This window comes from Cataglyphis hispanica, chromosome 1 (assembly GCF_021464435.1).
Source record: "Cataglyphis hispanica isolate Lineage 1 chromosome 1, ULB_Chis1_1.0, whole genome shotgun sequence".
Taxonomy (NCBI): Eukaryota; Metazoa; Arthropoda; class Insecta; order Hymenoptera; family Formicidae; genus Cataglyphis; species Cataglyphis hispanica.
In genome coordinates, this window is record NC_065954.1 from 14045941 (window position 1) to 14066386 (window position 20446).

Here is a 20446-nt window from a genome sequence, read left to right on the forward strand (position 1 = left end):
TGACCGTCTATTTATTTCTATATTCTATCTGTCTCTTTCTTTCGTGTTTACAATTTTGGATCTATCTCTCTTTTCCCACGCGTCATCTCATCGTTTTGCGCTGAGGAAAATCCTACAAATGCGCGTGTTGCAAAGACTTGTCGCGAGTGTTGTCATCGGTGGCAAGAGCAGAAATAGCTATCCCGCACTGTCACGCAAAATGACGCGCGAGTGGTCGCAATAATAGGATGGCCTTGCACTTTGTTTTACGGGCCGAACGCGTTTCACGATGGGCCGCGAATTAGATCTCCTCTCTTTAACAGAATATGTAAAATTACGGGCAAAATGCCTGGATTGTTGTAAATATTTTATTCCCACGCTTTATCCTCATTGGATGCTGGATTTGAAACGATGATGATATACATATATATTCAGATATCATGATCATTGTGCGTTAAATATTGTAGGGATCACGTGATGGCTCTAAAAATCATTAAGAACGTGGAGAAATACAGAGAAGCGGCAAAATTGGAGATAAACGCTCTCGAGAAGATTGCTGTTAAGGATCCAGAATGCCAACAGTTGGTATCTTTATCGTTTTACTCGTCTTTGGGTAGTTTTGGCAACAGAAAGTTACGCAGTGTGTTACTTCTTTTTTAACTTATCTGTACAAATCTACGCAAGCGAGAGGATATCTTTTTTACAATCTAAATTTTATAAATAAGATGGTTAATTATCGATCGTTTTTAGCTTGTGCGTGAAGATGCTCGACTGGTTCAATTACCATGGACACATGTGTATCGCGTTTGAGATGCTGGGTCTGAGCGTTTTCGATTTTTTGGTAAGCATCCATCTCCGAATACTGATTCTGAAATTTACGAACGAATCCGAGATTCTTTACAAAAATATATATTTCTGTTACAGAGGGACAACTGTTATCAGCCGTATCCATTGGAGCACGTCAGGCATATGGGTTATCAGCTCTGTTACGCTGTCAAATTTTTGCACGACAACAAACTCACGCACACGGATCTTAAGCCGGAAAACATTCTTTTTGTCGATTCGGATTACGACAGTACATATAATAATAAAAAGGTGTGCTATTGTCGGTAACGGGATATTGAGATTATTATTAAGTCAAAACCGAAAATTCGATGTTTAGAGTAAACTTTTATTCTAAAGTGTTTCAAAAAAGCTTTTTCTTTTTAAGCGGAGGGATACGAGACGCGTGAAACGAACCGACATTAGACTCATTGATTTCGGTAGCGCCACTTTCGATCATGAACATCACAGTACAATTGTAAGCACGAGACATTATAGAGCGCCTGAAGTAATTTTAGGTAAGTGCAGCTCTCTTTTAATATTTTTTTTTTATTTTAGATGTACATTATATATATTATTACACATAAATCAATCTTTCTGTATTTTACAGAACTGGGTTGGTCTCAACCATGTGACGTCTGGTCTATCGGCTGCATCCTGTTCGAGTTATACCTGGGCATCACGTTATTCCAGACGCATGATAATCGTGAGCACCTAGCGATGATGGAGCGCATACTCGGCACCATACCACATCGCATGGCTCGCAAGACTAAAACCAAATACTTTTATCACGGCAAATTGGATTGGGACGACAAAAGCTCGGCCGGTAGATACGTCCGAGATAACTGCAAGCCATTGCACGTTAGTATTTTTATTGGATTTGAATTAAACATTAAAATTGAGTTTGCGTATTAAAGATCAGAATTTTATCAAAGAGAATGTGAAGAGATTTTGAGAACGTAGATTAAAATTTCTTTTTTAAATTTATAAAATTTACTTATAATTAGTGATCGAATAAATCTTTAGTTATAACACATTAAGAGGCATTATCAGGCATTCTGTTAATGTGTAATTCAATAAGGCCTTCATTCAGGCCTTGGATAATATCATAAAATGATATATGTTCTTATGTTATAGCGTTATATGCTATCCGACGACGAAGAGCACCGTCAGTTATTCGACCTCATTCAGAGAATGCTCGAATACGAACCATCACAGCGTATCACCCTGAAGGATGCATTGACGCATCCATTTTTCGACGCCCTGCCGGCGTCACAGAGATTGCCCGATCCACGTGCGGCTGGTGATTCTCAACAGCCCCACGAACGATCACACTCACTCTCTCGATGAAGCTAGGAAAGGGACCGACCTCCGTGCTGGACAGACACTCCGCTTTCAACGACACTACTGCCCTACGTCTTTGTTTTGGTATCATTAGTTTTCATGAAAACATGTCTCTTTCGTAGCAACGAAACCCGATGACATGAAATGAGGCAAGCATTGAATAAGTGCTAAGAGATAGCATGTATGTGTATAAGTATATGTGTTAAGTATATGCGCGCGAGAGTGCGCATGTATTGATACTGATCATTGGGTTTTCTCACAATTTTTGATCCCCGCACTCGATGTAACTTAAATCTATACGTAGGAAAGACAGTAATGCGCGGCGGTGCCGTGAAACTTGGACTTAATTCAAGTGCATTCAACGACAAGCGATTATACTTGAGCGAAGATTACTTCTCGTCGCTTACGTCTGTCTGTTTCTATCGCGATTATCGATCATCGAAATGGCAACACGTGATCCTCGTTACTGACGCGGATAAGTCAGTGTGTCTGCTCAGTGTAGCGTAACAGAGTCCCGCAATTTTAAGCAATTTTTTAAATGCTCTTCTGTACATTTGTGTCTCTTAAATTTATTACCATGTTAATATGCGATAAAAAACGCAAAGTTTGGAATATAAAGATCACCTTTGGGTCCGCAGTTTATAATACATTCGTTATAAATTGACGACCACGGACGTGTTCTAGCCGTGCGTAACGGTATTCTATAGCGATATAATTTCAAACGACAGTAAAGTTGATTAGAATCGAGAGAAAATGAGCGAGCGAGCGAGCAAAGAGAGGGAGTGTATGAGTAACAATCAATTTCATCGTTGTGAATTATATACATCTTAAAACATAAGAATACATAATTATGTCTTAGAGAATGTTCTCTCAACGATTCTTTTTTTCTTTTTTTTTTCGTATTTGAATATGGAACCCACTTGAAGTTTCTGATGCGATTTATCATGCTATAATCAACTTTAAGTTCGCGGCCTAATAAAACAAAAAAATTCGTTGATATTTTATATTCTATATATCATATTATATATTTCACGAAGATTTAATTTAAATCGAAAAACATATATTGTGAATATTACAGAAACATTGGTGTGTATTGCACACGCGAGAATCATCCCGTTCCCATTTTTTTCCGTCATGTTTAATTTACACAACTCGTGTCATCCGTATAAGTTTTGTTTGACCTTAATTATACTATATCTGCGAAATGAAGGATGTTATATACCTGCTGCTCGTGTTAAACGGGGTATATTTACTTCTACAAAAGAGCGATATTCCGAGTAGCAATAAATACACTTCTTTCAAACCAGCGTCGATATTTATTTGTGTTCAACCAGCAAATCAATTATTTTACATCTCTTTTATATTTATCTTTAAATAATGTTACTTCGCTTCTAACCCGAGTTTATTGCCATGATATTGCGTAACTTCTCTTCTTTTTTTTCTTACAAATTAGTTATATAATCTTTTAGTACGCGATGCTTGAAATAAAATAAGCCCGATCAACAGGCTTTAAGGAAACAAGCAAAATTTGTTTCCTCTTGAATGTTTATGTAGTCTTCTCTTTCTTGGACCCAAAGTAATTGTGTGCAAGAAATATCTTGATCTAATTAATAAAGATAATTATAGCTTAGGCCATGAGTAAATCGGTGGTACAGACGACTTATAGCTCGTATCGTACAACTGCGCTCTAAGGAACATCTCGCAATCTTTAGGCTGTGGATAGGTAGTCGCAATGCCTGAAAAAGAAGAAAGAAGAAGCATTTGTATAAAATGCTTATATACCAATGTTTGTACAATAATATTTCTACTCACAAGTCTCGTAGGCATATTTCATGAGCGCGCACGCTATAAACATCGAACATTTCTGTATGTCCTGTAACGGCGGATAAAGATTTCCAATGTCCAAGTCGTTTTGAGTTACCAAGTCGGCGAGAGCCGACGCAGCAATGAGGAAGACATCTTCGGGAATGGTGCGTATACCGGCGCAAATCACGGCTAATGCAACTCCAGGAAAGATGTAACTGTTATTACCCTGACCAGGATAGAAAGTCTTATTATTGTACGTCACCGGCGGAAAAGGCGAGCCACTTGCAAATATGCATCTTCCCTATGAAATTAAGAGGACAGTTGATTAAATATTCAGCAAAACACCTATTGATGAAATATTTCATATTTCTCACATTTACATATATATTTTATGACTCCTGTTGTTTTCCTATTGCAATCATATCAATTTATGATGTCAGAAATGAAAATTCGTGTTTATCTCTTTTCTTGCAAAATAAATTACTTTTTTCAAATTATATCTCTCAAACTTGTATTCATAATATAGATAGAGAAAATATACCGGCAATTTTATTTCGCCTTCATCAAACAATTCAATCTGTACGAGTCTATTGTCGGCGAAAATAGACTTAAGGATAATTAATGATAATTAATCGTCATTTATAATCATCTGATCTACGAAGAGAATCTTATATATTTTACGATTTTCCATATTGGACCAGAATGATGTATTGAAAATTACAAAAAAAATATTTTAAGAACAATTTGCTGGAGACGAGAATATATATGTATATGTGTGTGTGTGTGTGTGTGTGTGTGTACACACACACACACACACACACACACATGTCACTTTCTGACCTCCGTAGCAGTGTATGCTTCTTCAGCTGTGCATTCCGCCTTGCTCGTAGGATTGCTCAGAGCGAAGATGACAGGGTTTTCATTATTTCGCGCCATCTCCTTCAATATCTCGGTTGTGAAGGCACCTCGGACAGCGGCCGCGCCGATGATAACCGATGGTTTGGCTTTCTTGACAACGTCTAGCAAAGAGTCAATTGGGTCGTCGTTGCGAACAAATTGCATTTTATGCTCTGTCAGTCCGCCCTTAGGACGATCTTTCACCAATAATCCTTTTGAGTCCACTATCCAGATTTTATTCTTAGCTTCCTCCTCGGTCATTCCTTCTTTCTTCATCGCCATCACGCACAACGCTGCGATACCTAACGAAGCCTATAAACAGTTTTATAACAGATTATGATTCACGCATATCATACCTTTTGTTTTTTTATATTGGGTTTAAAATAAATGCTTTTCGGCGCACCTCTCCGGCGCCCTGAAACACGATCGTGTTCTCCGAGAGTTTCTTTCGTGTAATGCGAAGCGATGCAAATAATCCGGCGAGAGCGACGGCGGCAGTGCCCTGAATATCATCGTTAAAGGTACAATATTCATCGCGATACTTTCGGAGTAGCTTGAATGCGTTAACGTTGCCAAAGTCCTCGAATTGGATCAATGTATTCGGGCCGTACCGCTTTACGACAGCTTTCATGAATTCTTCCAGAAGGTCATCGTAGTCCTGTCCAGTGACACGCTTATGTCTGTGACCAATATACAAGGGATCGTCCAGTAACAACTGCAAGAAGAGAGAGGGAGAATATGACAGACGTTTGTGAATTTTTTAAATTAAAAATCACAATAAACACACATATAACTCATTGACGAAGGACAACAAGGCGAGGATATTTCGAGTCGTCTGATATTCGAAAATGCGATGTGTTTTCACACACCTGAGTATTGGTACCGACATCCAGAGTGATAGGTAGGCACTGGTGAGGTTTGATGCCGGCCAACGCGGTGTATAATGTCAGTTTCCCGATCGGGATACCCATACCATACGCGCCCAGGTCACCCAATCCCAGTATCCTTTCACCATCTGTGACAACGATCGCCCGTACATCATGCTCGGGCCAGTTCTTCAAGATATCGTAGACGTGCCCTCGATCGTGGATACTCACGAAGAGGCCGCGAGGCCTGCGATAGACCAGACCGAACTTCTGACACGCCAGACCTACAGTTGGCGTATATATCAGCGGCATCATTTTACTTACATTCTCTGACACCAAACGGTAGAAGAGTTTCTCGTTTCTGTCCTAGGAAAAACAAGATATATTTCATATATATTTCGTGTATATTTCGGATCTCCGATCCGAAGCGATACAATAACCGCGTTTCACCAGTATGTACCAGTAGACCTATGAGATATATGTATTTCGAAAGATCATCTGTATAGCGTTCCAGATTGAGACGGCAGAGCTCTACTTGCTCATCTTGTGTTTTCACAGCCACTGGTAGAAGACCGTGTATACCAAGCACCTGTCTTTCCTCGATAGTGAATGCCATACCCTGTAACGAGACAATTGTTTAATTATGCAATTACATTTGTGGAAAAGAAAAATTAAATCAAAATTGTCATTCACATTCATCGCAAATATGATTCATATTTTAACTCGTGTTAATCTCCAGCCTCTTTTTTAAGAATCGAAAAAAAAGTAAATCGTATCTCTCGTACCTCAGACATATATATATATATATATATATATATATATATATTAGTCCGATTTCTATTATCGTATCGAGTATTTTTGCGAGAGATAGCGTTTAATACCGACACGCGACATGCACATGCTGTCGTTATCGCCAACTCTTTTCCTCATAATATATCTCGTGAATCAGAAAGATTGAACTCTTTATGACTACATTTAATTAGAGGCAAATTTGTTTCGTGATATCTTTAACTCTAATTTTTTTGCCTCGGCAGTTTCGACTCTGACTGCAATTAAAAAGACTGACATTGCGCTGATTATGCAATCGTAACGTGGGTGAAAGGTGATCGTCTGCTGACCGTCGTTCCACCTCGGTTTTTACAAACTAAATTGGTCAATGTGCATGCGTGTATCACGACAGAAGTATCATGACAGAATCTAATGAAAATGGAAATGGTAAGGTACCTATAGTAGAGAGAGAGAGAGAACATACCCTCAGGACTTGTATGATCTACATTCACTTGCAAGGATACTAACTTCCATAATGTGGCAACATAGTTATATAATCGAATCTGGTTTAAATATTATTATTTGCAAAAATAAATTGAATCTCGTACAATTAAAGAAAAAAGATAATTATATGTGCATGATTGAATCATGATTGAATCGTGATTAACGCGTGTATATATGTATATATATATATATATATATATATATATATATATATTTCAAAAATGAAAAAAATATATGTATATATATATATATATATATATATATATATATATACATATATATATTTATTTATTTTTATTTTTTTTTATTGAACATATATGGACATCATATATGTATATATACATGCTATCAATATGATGATATAGTATCTTAGAGGGACATTGATTCCCTTTCTTTCAATGCTTTTTGAAGTGAACGTTAAACTGTGCCAAGTTTAATCTTTAAACTTATCTTTAAATATTTAAATCAGTCGCGATCAAACGATTGCCGTCACTTATAATTGTTTCATCATTAAAATTTAACAGATACTCGCATTTCAAATGCAATTTTGTCTAGCACAAACATTGACTGTGTCAGTTCCATCATTAATGATGAATATATTACATGAAATCATAATTATAAATGTTTTAAAGAAAGAATTACATATAACAGTCACAGAATCAAAAATTTGAGAAAAAATCAAACGCTATATAATAATACTTATTCATATTTGAGACGATATCTTTCCAAACTTCCTTTCTGATCTCTAATATTTTAATGAGCGAGATTTAGAAGGAATTGAACGGATTAGCTACACTAAAAATTAATAATCTAATACATTTCCAGATTCGTGAATTTGACATTAGAGAGTAGAGCACAAATGTCAAATTCACGAATCTCGAAATGTATTAAATCTATTAATTTTTGACACAGCTGATCCGTCCAGTTCCTTCTTTTTTTGCAAAACTAACAATTGCAAGTATAATAAGATTAATAAGGTGAAATTGCAGAAAACGCGCAATGATGTAACAATGTAATTAATGATATTAATGAAACATCGACATTGTGGAGGAACGTAATTTGCAACTCGTTATCCGGCCGACTTATCTGACTACGGTTGATGAACCGCATTGCTTGGCGATGATTTCAGTACCTACAACCATGGGAAAAGTTCAACGAGTATGTATTATTCGTTTCCAGGAGTGATAATCAAACTGGTTCGTTCTGACATCGATAACGTGTCTACAATCTTTTTCTTTTGGTTAGACTATTTTTCAATTATAAGGTATGATATAATCATAAAAAAATGGAAGAAGATTGTTGCTGATACTCAGATATTTCTTTGACAAAGATTTCTTTAATAAAATATATATCGCTATAAAAGAATTTATCATATATATTATAAAATACATTTTGAAAAATTAATTACTGATTAAAACAGCAACTACCATTAACTGATTTTCTTCAATAATATTTCACTAATTTGCAATGTTATATGTATTTATTGAGATCATCAGTCACTATTCATTGTTTTTCAGTGATAATACACTGATTCTATTTAAGAGATAAAGATATTCTACGCGTTCTTTCTATCATTTTCAAACTCTTTAAACCAAGATCGATGTAGATATATATTCTTTTCTCTCGCAACTAAAATTTTTTGAAATGCAACCAGTTCACAGATACAAAATATCCTATAAATATATTTGTTACGCGCGTGAATTATTTGGATACATAAAAAATCGATTTTTGTGCAATGTTTCAAAAATTATACCGGAAAAAAAATATTGCGATTTTTTTTTCACGCATCTGCGAATATTTATATTCTATTATTATCTCTTCGATAACAATGTACATTGTCGTACAGATGGTGAGCTTAAGTGCCTTATGATAACGTATCGCAAATGCAGCAATGTTCTTGTTTTTCTCTTATTACATAAGATCGGCCTTGGAAGATTAAGATTTCTAGAGAAACTTTACGAAAGAAAATAAAGCATTTAATTCTTTAACTTCCCTCTCAACATTGTTACATGAAACACATTACTGTATGTGAATTCTTCTAATTTTTTTCTGCTACGTGTACACAACGCTATTGTCACCTGTTAAAAAATAATTTTTTTTCGAAACGACACTGGTCGAACATCAGAATTGATCTAATTCAACGGAGAGGTCAGTGTACGCGATCGAGCCTGTACTTTTCCACTGGGTGGTATATATGGTTTCGTTCTCTCTCTCTCTCTCTCTCTCTCTCTCTCTCTCTCTCTCTCTCTCTCTCTCTCTCTCTTCTTTCTCTCTCTCTCTCTCTCTCTCTCTCTCTCTCTCTCTCTCTCTGTCTATTAATACGTATCCTAAAACGAAGACTATAATTAAGATTTTATTAATATTTTGTTCACAAAAAAGATTATCATGCTATACTCTTTAGTTTCAGTTGAATAAAATATATACAATACGGCTTAATCTTATAAAATATAAATTACTTAAAAAAGTAATTATATACATTATTTTTGAACCGCCAAAATGATGTCCAAAGGAAAACAAAAATGTATCTCTTTTAAGTAATATATATATATATATATATATATATATATATATATATATATATAAAGATATATTTACTAAAATATTATATAAAAGTATTTTTATAATTAAATTATTTTAATTATGGAACACACTTGGAATTTATGTTATTTGATGCTAATTTGAATACGGAGCTTTGTGTTTCTTTAGAAGATAAAATCTTTGCGGTATGATTATATCTGGTGAGTAAGCTGATAATGCTGACAAAGCTGTTTGTGGGAATGCGTTCCGATATTTTCTTAGAAATATGTGTTATTAAATAAGATAAATTGTCGCTTTCAAATTTCACTTATCCTGTTTTTACATTAACTGTGCAAAATAAGATAGAGATCTCTTCTATTTGCTTAATAATGTTTGAAATTTGCTAATATTTGCCGCTTATTTTTCACCATTATAATGAATAAATACTATTATGTGTTATGTAATTAATTTTATCAAAATTTATTAATTAGTCAAATCTGAAATTAAAAGATAGACAAGATGACAGAATAAGAATCAAGTTCTACACAATTAAAATTAACCAACATTGATCGATTCAGTTATGCGAGGGTTAAAATTCAAGCTCTCATTTTTCGATAATAGACAATAAATGAAAACAAAAAAAAAATAATAGAAATTAATACAAGCTCGATATATCTTTGGCGCGCATCAAGATACGTTAGTTCAAAAAAAAGTCAAGACAATTGTCGTGCAAAAAAAAAGATCGCAGATTTCGGCGAGAAGAAGAAAGGCGTAACACGAAATCGCAGTGCAAGTAATATTACGGAAATACCCTTCCGTCCAGAGCGAGCAGACTCTCAGGAATGCGCGAGACGCGATTCCAGTCCGGGACCAGAGTCCACCAATCGGTCTCCATTTATCTCCGGCGCGCACTGTCACTTTTTTTCCTGATCATGCGGGATTTTCGCATCCCGCGATAAAACAACCGACCGTAGAAACGGTTGCCGGGGTTCTTGACTTCCGTGACGGCGTGACCCTATGCACGGATCGATATACGGCGCCCTATTCTTGATTTCTTGAATATAAAGTGACTCGCTCCCCATGACCTACCAGAAGAATCGCGTCAAAACGAGACCGATCGTAGCTGAACAATGATGCGAATAATGTTGCCGCACGATCTAAAAATATTATTAAGCTCGGCCAAACGTCATTTTCCTTGATTTTTTAACATTACTCGCGATCTTCTTGCGTAAAAGAATTAAGTTAATTTTGCAAATAAGATAAAATTACTTTATACGCGAATGGTATCGTGAAAGCAATATTAAAGTAATTTCACGTAATTTTTGAAAGCTGCATAGAATTAAAAATATTATATTTTTATAAAAATCAAAGTAATTAATTTTTTTCTAGATAGAATAATATAAATATAAACGAATTTATCTGTTTTGACGAAGAGATCAAAGTTTCTATACCATTTTATTTTTACTAGAAAACTCGAAAGCGACAAAAACTCAGTTTCATAATTTAGACTTTGTCTCAATAAATAATAAATGATATTTCGCGATTTAAAATTGAATAATACGAAAAGAAAAAGATAAGGTTGCAAAACTTCAGGAACGTATCAAGTTGCGAAGAATACTCAATTATATGTCGAGATTGCGCAAGCGTGGCCAGACATTACCACAAGTAATTTGCAGTCATTTTGCATTTTATTGTCGAAACGAATACATTAAAAGGTTGCAACAATTACGTCATACTTGTTGCAACCTTTTAAGCTTAGCTCGGAATATTCGTGAAATATTTGCTTGGTATAAATTATTTACTTTACCGTTACCCTGTTTGATTTGCGAAGCTCAGTTGACAGTTCACTCGCAATATGTCGCAACGATTGCGTCAATATCCATGTATTTAATGCTTAAAATGACCTGGAGTTCTCTCTGAGAGATATCAAACAAAGTTAATTTTATATTAGCTAATATAAGAAATATATCTAATTTTCTCTCCAGCTATTTTTTTAAGTGATCAGCTGAGTGAATGCAATGAATGATAAATCAATATTTTCCACGAACAGTGATAGCGTATGTTTTGCTATTCAAGAAATGGAAAAATATATATCCGCTTATCGATGATATCGATATGAAGATATCAAAAATATTTTTCTCTTTCTCTCTCTCTCTCTCCCTGTCCGGGAGCTCCTAAATGTTTCTTTTTTTATAAAAATTAAAAACATTCATTGTTTTTCTTAATTTAATTAATAACGATTTCCACATCGTACAAGCCTCGGTTAGAACGACTGCGTTGGTCGCCTATACATAAGTAATAATGCGAACAATAAACATCACGAATAGCAATTATCTCGCGGTGACTATAGCAAATATGCAATATCTAACACACCTTGTTTAACTGCGGGTCCCTGATGTGGTCGAGGCCGCGCAGAAGACCGGCGCATCGTGAGTCGCCGCTTCCTCGTTGGCCCAGCTGATCGCGCTCCACGCTTGACATTTTGTTCCTGCAGTCGGGACGACTACTGCTTTGGATCCTGCGAACGAATGCCAGATATCTCTGAGAGCGTTCGGACGGACGTATATAACGCAAGGCAGTGCCGTCGTTGGTAGGATATAGAACATAGAACGCGACAATGACGTGATGCGTGGCGCGTCGGCGTGATCAAAGGGTAGGGGGAAAATAAAAAGCGCCGCCGTACCTGCTAAAGGTGACGATTCTTTTACAAATATTATTTACGTCTTTTATTATTATATATTTTAAAAACGCATTTTTATTCTAACCATGTTGATAATTATCTCGATATTATGATTTATTTTTAGTTTGACTGAGAAAAAAATATTTTGCAAACACACACACACACACACACACACACACACATACATATATATATATATATATATATATATATATATATATAATATTGTATATATAACATAATTATACAACTTAATTTATATTTTATAAATATAAATAGCAGAATCTTATTTTATAACAATGTTTTGACAAAATTTTGAGATTCTCGTCTGAAATGAATCAATTAATTAGCTATCAATTTATCATGCAACAGACAATGATGATTGCATTGAGTGCCTACAAAATACGTGCCTGTAAAGAGGTATGGTCCGGCGCACGCGCGTTTATCGCGCGATCGCGCGTGCTGTGCATCTTTCGATTGACGAATGTCACTTTTAATCAATAATGAGAAATGCAAAAAACTAAAAAATAGTTGTAAAAGTCAATTTTCTACAATTAATAGAAAATCATACATCGGAACAAAGTTTAACAGAATATATCGTATCGCATTTTTGCTTTCTCATCTTAAACTAGATCAAAGTTTAAAGTTTAACCGAATTAAATTATGACTATTATGACAAGTCATGCACAAGTTATGGCTATGCATTACTATTTTAATTAGTTGCAAAATTATTGAAGCATTATGTCACGCATACATATGCACATACATAATATATATGTATATATTTTTGTAGTTATAAAAAATGTAAAAAGAAAATAAAAATGAAATGATTAAAAAATATTCAGGAAAAATTACAAAAAGCTGTAAAAATCAAGAAATATAGAATTTTCTAAAGAATATAAGATAAATAAAAAAGTGTGTAGAAACTAATTATATTAATTATAAGCTATGGTCTCAATGATATTCTATCTATTGCGAAATCTCTATAGATTAGTATAAGGAGATATTTATACCTATATTAAATATATATATATATATACATATATATATATATATATATATACTATATACATATATATATATATATATATATATATATATATATATATATATGTATGTATATGATAAATCTGAGTCTATATATTTATTTATTTATAAATCAATAAAAATTTGTTTGATATTTTTTATGAAAGCAATGTACTCTCTCATATAGATCTATATAAACTGGTTATAATATTTCCAAAATTAATAAGTAATTAATAAATAAGTGCCTTCCGTGTAAATTAAAAACAGCTATATAAATAATTCTGCTAATAAAAAAAATACGTTACATAATAAAGATAAAAATAATTTTTTTATTTATATATAAAATTCATATATACAAAAATTAATTTATAGTTTGCTGGCATAAGCGACATTTGAATATGAAACATTTACACCAATATCAAATGAATCAAATTGTACGGCTCGCGCTTAACGAGAAAAAAAAATTACCTTTAAAACGAGAGAAATTCGATGAACAAGAGAATGACGCAAGCGTTTCACGCATTGTTCAAATGATTGTTCGACAAAGATCGATCTGCGCCACGTGTATCGGTTATTACCTGATGCTGTCGCACAGCTGACGACATGAGATCTCAGACTCACGTCTAAGATCCCGGATGACGTGACGCAGACCGTCCGATCGGCGGCCTTGAAAGCCCGCCAAACCGCAGCCGAACGGTCTTAGAAATTGTCTCGAAGACATGCTGTATGCAGACTAAACACTGTACTCCCCGCGTCTTATCTTCCGCGTTTGTGGGGAAAGATGACTGTCGCATCTTCTCAAATTTTCTACTAAGTTACCAAAGAGTTATTAAACTTGCTTCTTCTAAGCGAGGAAGAATCCGATCGATACTGTAGAAGCCGCTTATCATTTCAGTTATCAATACAACGATATGCGTATCAAGCGAGTGATCGACGAAACGTGATTTTCACGCGACATTAATTCCGATTGACATTGGCCTTTAACTTTTCAACTCTAATCGCGCAACATCATATAAATAAAGCGTGTTTATAAATTTTAAATAACATTAATGTTGTAAAGTTGCGTTACAATATCACAGTTTATCAAATATTGACCTACAAAAATATTAAAAATTAAATTACTCTCTATATATTAGAAATTAAGAGTTTCTCTCTTCCCCTTTCTCTATTTCTATCTCTTTCTCATACATAATTTTAAAAAAATAACAAAAAGTTTGCGGAGAGAGAACGCAGAGATAACGAAAATTTATTTTCTTTGAGAAATCTAAATGATTAAATATTGCTAATATTTTATATACACGTAATTCTAAATGACGCAATTCTCTTCAAGTCGTTTAAAAATTAATTATTATGTAGATTCCGTAATTTTGATATTTGTCATTTCTTATCTATGTTGAAAATTTTATTTGTATAACTTAAATGAATAATAATCAAGATGTTGATTAAATTGTGTGTACCATATTACAAAACGTACCAATATTTATTTTCACAAATGACTTTCACAGATGACTTTTTTTTATGGCGCAATTTTAAAATCGTATTTATGATCAGGAAAATAAATCCATTATTTTCTTAAATCGAATCAATAAAAATGTCAGATTAAAGCAATAACCATAAAATTTCATCAAACATCAGTGAGTATTTGATTTTTAGTAAAAAAGCTCATATTATGTCCTCCTGATTATGACAGTAAAAAATTTCAATTCATTCTTAATTTGTAATAATAATAAATATTTATAAAATAACTTTTGAATTTTTTTCGATTTGTTTTGGATTTCTTGTTTTTTAGGAAAAGTTCCCACGCACATATGAAATAAAAATATAACTAGTACTTAAATCCAAAATTATATATAATACATATTTTTACTCTTAAAATGTGATGAAAAATAAACAAGACTTTTGATCTCAGATATTTTTTAAATAAAATATCGCTAAATTTATCTTATATATGATATTATAAGACGTATTTTAAATTGCTACTAATTGAAACAGCCGCTATAATTGATTCTTTCATTGAGATTTCACTGATTTACAATATATATTTATAACTGAAATCATTAGTGACTATTCATTGATTTACAATGATAATATACTAAAATTCTATTTAAGAGAATATATAATAAAGGAGGATAGACAAATGAGAAATCGATGTCAAATTTTACTTCTGTTTTCAACTTCAATTTTCTCACATTTATAAATTTTAGAGAATTTCGACAAATTTAATTTCTATTAAAATTAAACTCTTACTTTGTTTCAAATAGAAATAATAAATGCGAACAATTTCTCACTTAGATATCTAAAAAATGAGCATGAATTTTCGACAAAAATATACTGGTTAAATAGTTTAACAAAATAAATAAAATAGTTAAATAGTTTTAAAAGAATATAATCTAATAATCTAAGCTTAAAGTGATGTTAAATTAAAAATTGAAATCACGGAAGTAAAAGAAAGATTTCGATTTGGAAAAACTTACGTTCTGCCGTTTTGATTGCCATTTTGTTGATTATCTTTTGAGTTTCCGTTGCCCATCGTTGACAAATCGACCAAGACACTTAAGCGACTAATTAGATAGATTCACGTTGCAATCTATCTCGATCTCGCGTATCGATAACAAACAATTCATCACTTCCCTGTGTCAATCGGCCGCGCGAAGATAACGCCGTATTTTTCGTATATATCAGAAGTAAATAAGACTTTTCTAAAGGAAACACACAAGCCGTCAGTTTCTCTCGTTGGTGAAATCGGAGTGCTCTTGCGCGAGCGGATCGCGAATGTGAATCGCAGTGCTCGCCCGTTTCGATACACAGCCTTCGCTCCAATTAGTTAAGCCCCCGGTAATTCGGTCACGAGAGAGAATCGTATATCGGGCGAGATGAAAGCGCGATTTCCGACAATGTACGAAAAAAAATTTCTTTTAACGCGATCACCCACATCGATATCGTCCGCGGCGATGTTTGCGTCAATCCCGAGATTTTTAGCTTCAGTAAGGATATATTTATTATCCGTGTACTTACGCGCGTGGGAAATATCCTGTGTCGTGTGCGGAGAAAGATGATTTCGCGCTGCTGGAAAAAAAAAGAGACGAACTCAATTGTAAAAAAAAGAGAGACGAGAACTCAGTTGCAAAGAAGAAAAATTAATTTACATTACGCTCATCGTATTTTACCTGAGAAGATAGCATCTCGTCCGGGATCTCTCCCATATCGCAGCAAGTAAGTATTTTTTGACAAGCATTCATCGGCATTGACACGTTACGTATTCTGAATATTGTTATTTAATCGCATCTCGTAACAAACGAATAGCAATGTCATGGCGCAAGAAGAAGAAAGTCCTTATAAATGATTGATGTTTAACGCCTTGTGTGATGTGAGGACTTTTCTACGCATAGTATTTAACGAAGCAAATTTCGATATGGGTAAAAACATTCGAAGCCAAAGTTTTCTCGCTGTGAAAAAGAGATTGAAATTTGATGTTTCATGCGAATATGCTATGCGAAATTTGCATAATCAATTAATTGTCCCAAAGAATATATTTGACAAATTTCCGTGCCAGTCGAAACTTTTTCTTTAACTCGAAAAATTTTATTCTTCGAAGTATCATGTGCATCAATAATTTCAGATGCAAACTATTTCTACAGATAAATTATTTTTATCGTAATTCTATTTCTTCTATTATTTCTTTTGTTTAACAATGTAATTAATTTTAAACGAAATATATATTGTGTTTGATTTTTTTTTATTCACTTATCAGAATTAAGATTAAAAATTCGTAAAATTAATTATTGTTACAATGATTTTAAATCCTTGTGTGTTCGTGGAAAGGAAACTTATCAACGCATCGATACCTTTATTGCGAAAGTTTTCTCCCCACTAATACTTCTTTAATTATTTTTTTAACGGCAATGTGAACACGTAACAAAGTGAAAGTCATAATTTATTATGACAATGTAGACTTCGATGTGTCAGACTAGAAAGAGAGAGCGAAATAATAGTGTTAGCGGTGCCTTTCGTGTATAAAATCATTTGTTCTTAAATTATAATTTACGCAAATTAAAAAAAAATATTAGAATAATAAAATGCATTGTTCAAATATAGAATTAGCTTCTCTTATATACAATTTTTGCTTTTATCTTGTTCCTGTTATTTATAAATAAAGAAAAAAATTTTGACGTTATTTTGATGTCAAAATGTCATCGAAAAGATTACTTTTTCTACCTGGTGTCATCAAATGTTATATCCACTGAGACTTCTATATATTCTAATATTAATAGCTTAACCAACATAATTTATATATATATATATATATATATATATATATATATATATATATAATGATACATTTAAATTTATAAAAAACAAACCTTTGGAATTATATCGGAAGATTTTAAATCATAAGTTTTAAAAGAGCTCGGGTCTGGCCAGGTCAAACCTCAACCTGGCGATTAGGGCTTCAGACAACGCGAAAAACATTTGAACATTTCTCTGAAACTATGTCATATTTTAGGGTTAGAGCAGAAGACTAAAAGCTTACTACATTCATTGTAGACGGTTTAAAAAGAATAACAATTGTAATTAAACTTATTGTACACTCAGTTTAACCGTATTTTTTAATTGACCAATCGAAGCAAAGAATTATCTACTTCTTTTGTCCTGATTGGTCAGTCAAACGGTTGGAAACATTCGTAGCGTCAAAAAGAACAGACAACCGACTCTCTCTTGCATACATATGTTTAATGACTGTGACTTGATACTTGATGTTACCACGAGTTTCTTCAGCTTCATCTTCTGTATTTCAATAAATGAATCAGTATATAATACACATTAATATATAACATCATACGCATTTCATATTATAATTATTTTGCGAATACGCAATGGCGCAAATAGGAAATGTGGTATGTAATTAATTTTTTTTTTTTTGTAGAATTTTTTTTTACGTTAGTAATCTAGCTGATCACATTTGTACTTATAATATGTAATTTTAATGTAGTTGTAAAAATCTTTGAATATTTTACTATTTGCTTAAAATTTATGACAATCTTATTTCATCAATATTTGCTCAACAATTATTAATATTAATTTATATATTAATATTTATATTAATATTTATATTTAATTTATTAAAGTTTTCTTCTAGTTGTATTTCTTTAAACTTCTTTGATATATACAATCATGTCGAAAATTATTAGGTTTATTAACATATTTATTAAGAAATAATAAATTAGTTTTTATTTGAATGAGTTCTGAAAACTAATTAAGAAACCTATGTGTATGTATACTTTCTCGAGTTTTTTTATCAATAATTGTGTTTATTAAACATATTATTTTCATCAATTATTACCATCAATTATTTGCATACCATCAATTGTAATCAGATTTAAATTAGCAAAGCATATGTATGTTAAATTGTGTTTTCTGAATGTGTTTTAGAAATTTTGCCCCTATTCTTTGTTCCATTTTTCATATTCTGTTTGTTTCTAGTTGTTATTCTAGTTTCACTTGTTGTAGCAAATCAGCTCTCTGAAACTTAGTAAGAGTAAATAGGTCCAAATTTTATTATTGTATTCATAAGGATTATCAAGTTAAAATTGCTAAACAAATGAAATGTTCTCAATGCGTTCAAACAACTATTATATAAATAATTAGCTGAAATTTGAAGTGGTATTTTATTTATTTTGATCTATACATACAAACATATACATCCACATTGTACATACATATATACACTAAGAAATAAAAAAAAAATTAAGAGTATCTAATACTTTTGAACATGACTGTATATATTATTTTATAAAAATACTTATTGTAACATGTAATTATATTGTAATAAATTACATATTACAGACAGCAGATCAACTGATTGCTGGCTCTAGTATATTGTCCAGACCTGCTGAAGAATTCGGCAATGATGTAAGTAAAATGCACAGATAATATTTACTATCAATAATACTAATAATATTATTCATTTACTATTTAGCATATAGATAGTTTAGTATATAATAATATATAGTGTACTATTACAAATAAGTTGTTTATATATTTATTTTATATTAAAGTTATGTACAATAATTAGACTCGTTTTCTTCGTTCTAATCATATTATTATTGTAGCCATCCGTGGAAGCAATGTGGGCAATGAAAGCTATGGAACATGCGGAGGTTTATTTTAATGTAAGTATTACATATAAGTGTTCAAATAAATGAAAACTAGAAATAAAAGATATTATATTTCAGATTTTGTGCTCAGTTGATCCTAAGCTTTTAAGGCTTACACCTCATGATGAAAACATCTATAAAGCATTTAGAGAGAATTTTCCTAATATGAAAGTGGACAAGATAAACGAAGATGAATTCAAGTCTCCACAGCAAAAGGAAGAATGGAGATCCTTTTGCGAACAGTTTAAGAATGTTGTAGAAGACTATAGTTTTGGCACATTATTAAGGGCAGATTGTACAGAAGATTATACGGAAAAAAACAGCATATTGACAAGTCGAATTCAATTTTATGCAATAGAACTTGCAAGAAATAGGGAAGGTCTTAATGATGGTGTGCGAAAAAAATTCAAACCAAGTAAGGTTTAATATTGATTACAATTAGTTTTCTTAATGCTAAGAATAAGTTTGGATACATGACTTTTATTTATTACAATTGATAGGTGGGGGCGGGGGGATACGATTTTATATGTACATGATGAAAAAAATAAGATGCATAATAAATTAAGTAAATTAAATTACAGTAGATATGATATATGAGCTTCATGTTTCGATTTGATAACCATTGTTACTGATAATGCAATATTTTATTAATCTTTTTCTTTTCTCTGTTTCCATGATTTTCTTCCATGTAATATATATTGAGACATGCTATTTGAAACTGTTTTAATTTCTTGTCTTGAAACAATTACTACAATTCTCAGATTATTTTCTAAATAGCTTATTGTAATTCAATTTACTTTCTGAATCTTTATCAATCGTGCCTTCTAAGAAACTATAGTTCTTACATGATATCTAAAATTATATTATAATTAATAAGTTTATAAATACAAAAAGTCTATGTCAAAAGTAATAGGATGAAAAAGATTGCATAATTAAAAACAAAAACAAACTTTACTGCTTTATAATCTTTAATTATAATTATAGTGATGTGATAAAATCTGAAAAATAATAATATAATTTGTACAGAAAATTCCATTTTTTCCAATTTAAATTAATAAGTTTTAAATAAATTTGCGATATTT

General features: G+C 32.4%; 3 protein-coding genes across 13 annotated transcripts in view; 2 read left to right on the forward strand and 1 right to left on the reverse strand.

The window, feature by feature from the left end:
- The window catches only part of LOC126853793 (serine/threonine-protein kinase Doa), a 25689-nt gene extending 22241 nt beyond the window's left edge, over positions 1-3448 (forward strand). For all 6 annotated transcript variants that reach the window (XM_050599864.1, XM_050599865.1, XM_050599877.1 and 3 more), the window contains 6 exons: positions 447-560; positions 730-820; positions 904-1074; positions 1190-1319; positions 1412-1662; positions 1939-3448. In XM_050599864.1, the coding sequence (XP_050455821.1) occupies positions 447-560; positions 730-820; positions 904-1074; positions 1190-1319; positions 1412-1662; positions 1939-2151 (970 nt within the window). In that variant the 3' untranslated portion in view covers positions 2152-3448. The remainder of the gene's footprint in view (positions 1-446; positions 561-729; positions 821-903; positions 1075-1189; positions 1320-1411; positions 1663-1938) is intronic.
- Positions 3439-16459, reverse strand: LOC126853857 (NADP-dependent malic enzyme). Of its 4 annotated transcripts, none has more exons than XM_050599959.1 (9): positions 16377-16459; positions 16225-16272; positions 11877-12021; positions 6175-6333; positions 5718-6080; positions 5252-5563; positions 4792-5160; positions 3958-4252; positions 3439-3881 (listed from the first exon to the last, which is right to left on the reverse strand). In XM_050599959.1, exons 1-9 carry the CDS (start codon positions 16442-16444, stop codon positions 3766-3768), a joined length of 1875 nt encoding a protein of 624 aa, XP_050455916.1. In that variant the 5' UTR covers positions 16445-16459; the 3' UTR covers positions 3439-3765. The 4 variants fall into 4 exon arrangements, with proteins under 4 accessions (XP_050455916.1, XP_050455906.1, XP_050455925.1 ...); XM_050599949.1 differs by having other exon boundaries at positions 16225-16275; XM_050599968.1 differs by lacking the exons at positions 16225-16272; positions 16377-16459 and adding an exon at positions 15684-15960.
- LOC126854146 (protein PBDC1) overlaps positions 12029-20446 on the forward strand; it is a 23295-nt gene continuing 14877 nt past the window's right edge. Inside the window, exons 1-4 of one of the 3 annotated variants that reach the window (XM_050600587.1) lie at positions 12029-12195; positions 19054-19119; positions 19320-19379; positions 19443-19779. In XM_050600587.1, coding sequence (XP_050456544.1) covers positions 19335-19379; positions 19443-19779 — 382 coding nt within the window. In that variant the 5' untranslated portion in view covers positions 12029-12195; positions 19054-19119; positions 19320-19334. Of the gene's footprint in view, positions 12196-16307; positions 16423-17882; positions 18105-19053; positions 19120-19319; positions 19380-19442; positions 19780-20446 lie in introns of those variants that run through there. The other 2 variants (XM_050600577.1, XM_050600567.1) reach the window with 2 other exon arrangements.

Excerpts from the sequence above, each read along its gene's own strand:
- LOC126853857 (XM_050599939.1), bottom strand. The coding sequence starts at position 13,930 with ATGTCTTCGAGACAATTTCTAAGACCGTTCGGCTGCGGTTTGGCGGGC. Across the intron at positions 5,564-5,717 it reads ATGTCGGTACCAATACTCAG|TTGTTACTGGACGATCCCTT; the intron begins GTGTGTGAAAAC and ends CTCTTCTTGCAG. Across the intron at positions 4,253-4,791 it reads AAGCATACACTGCTACGGAG|GGAAGATGCATATTTGCAAG; the intron begins GTCAGAAAGTGA and ends TTAATTTCATAG.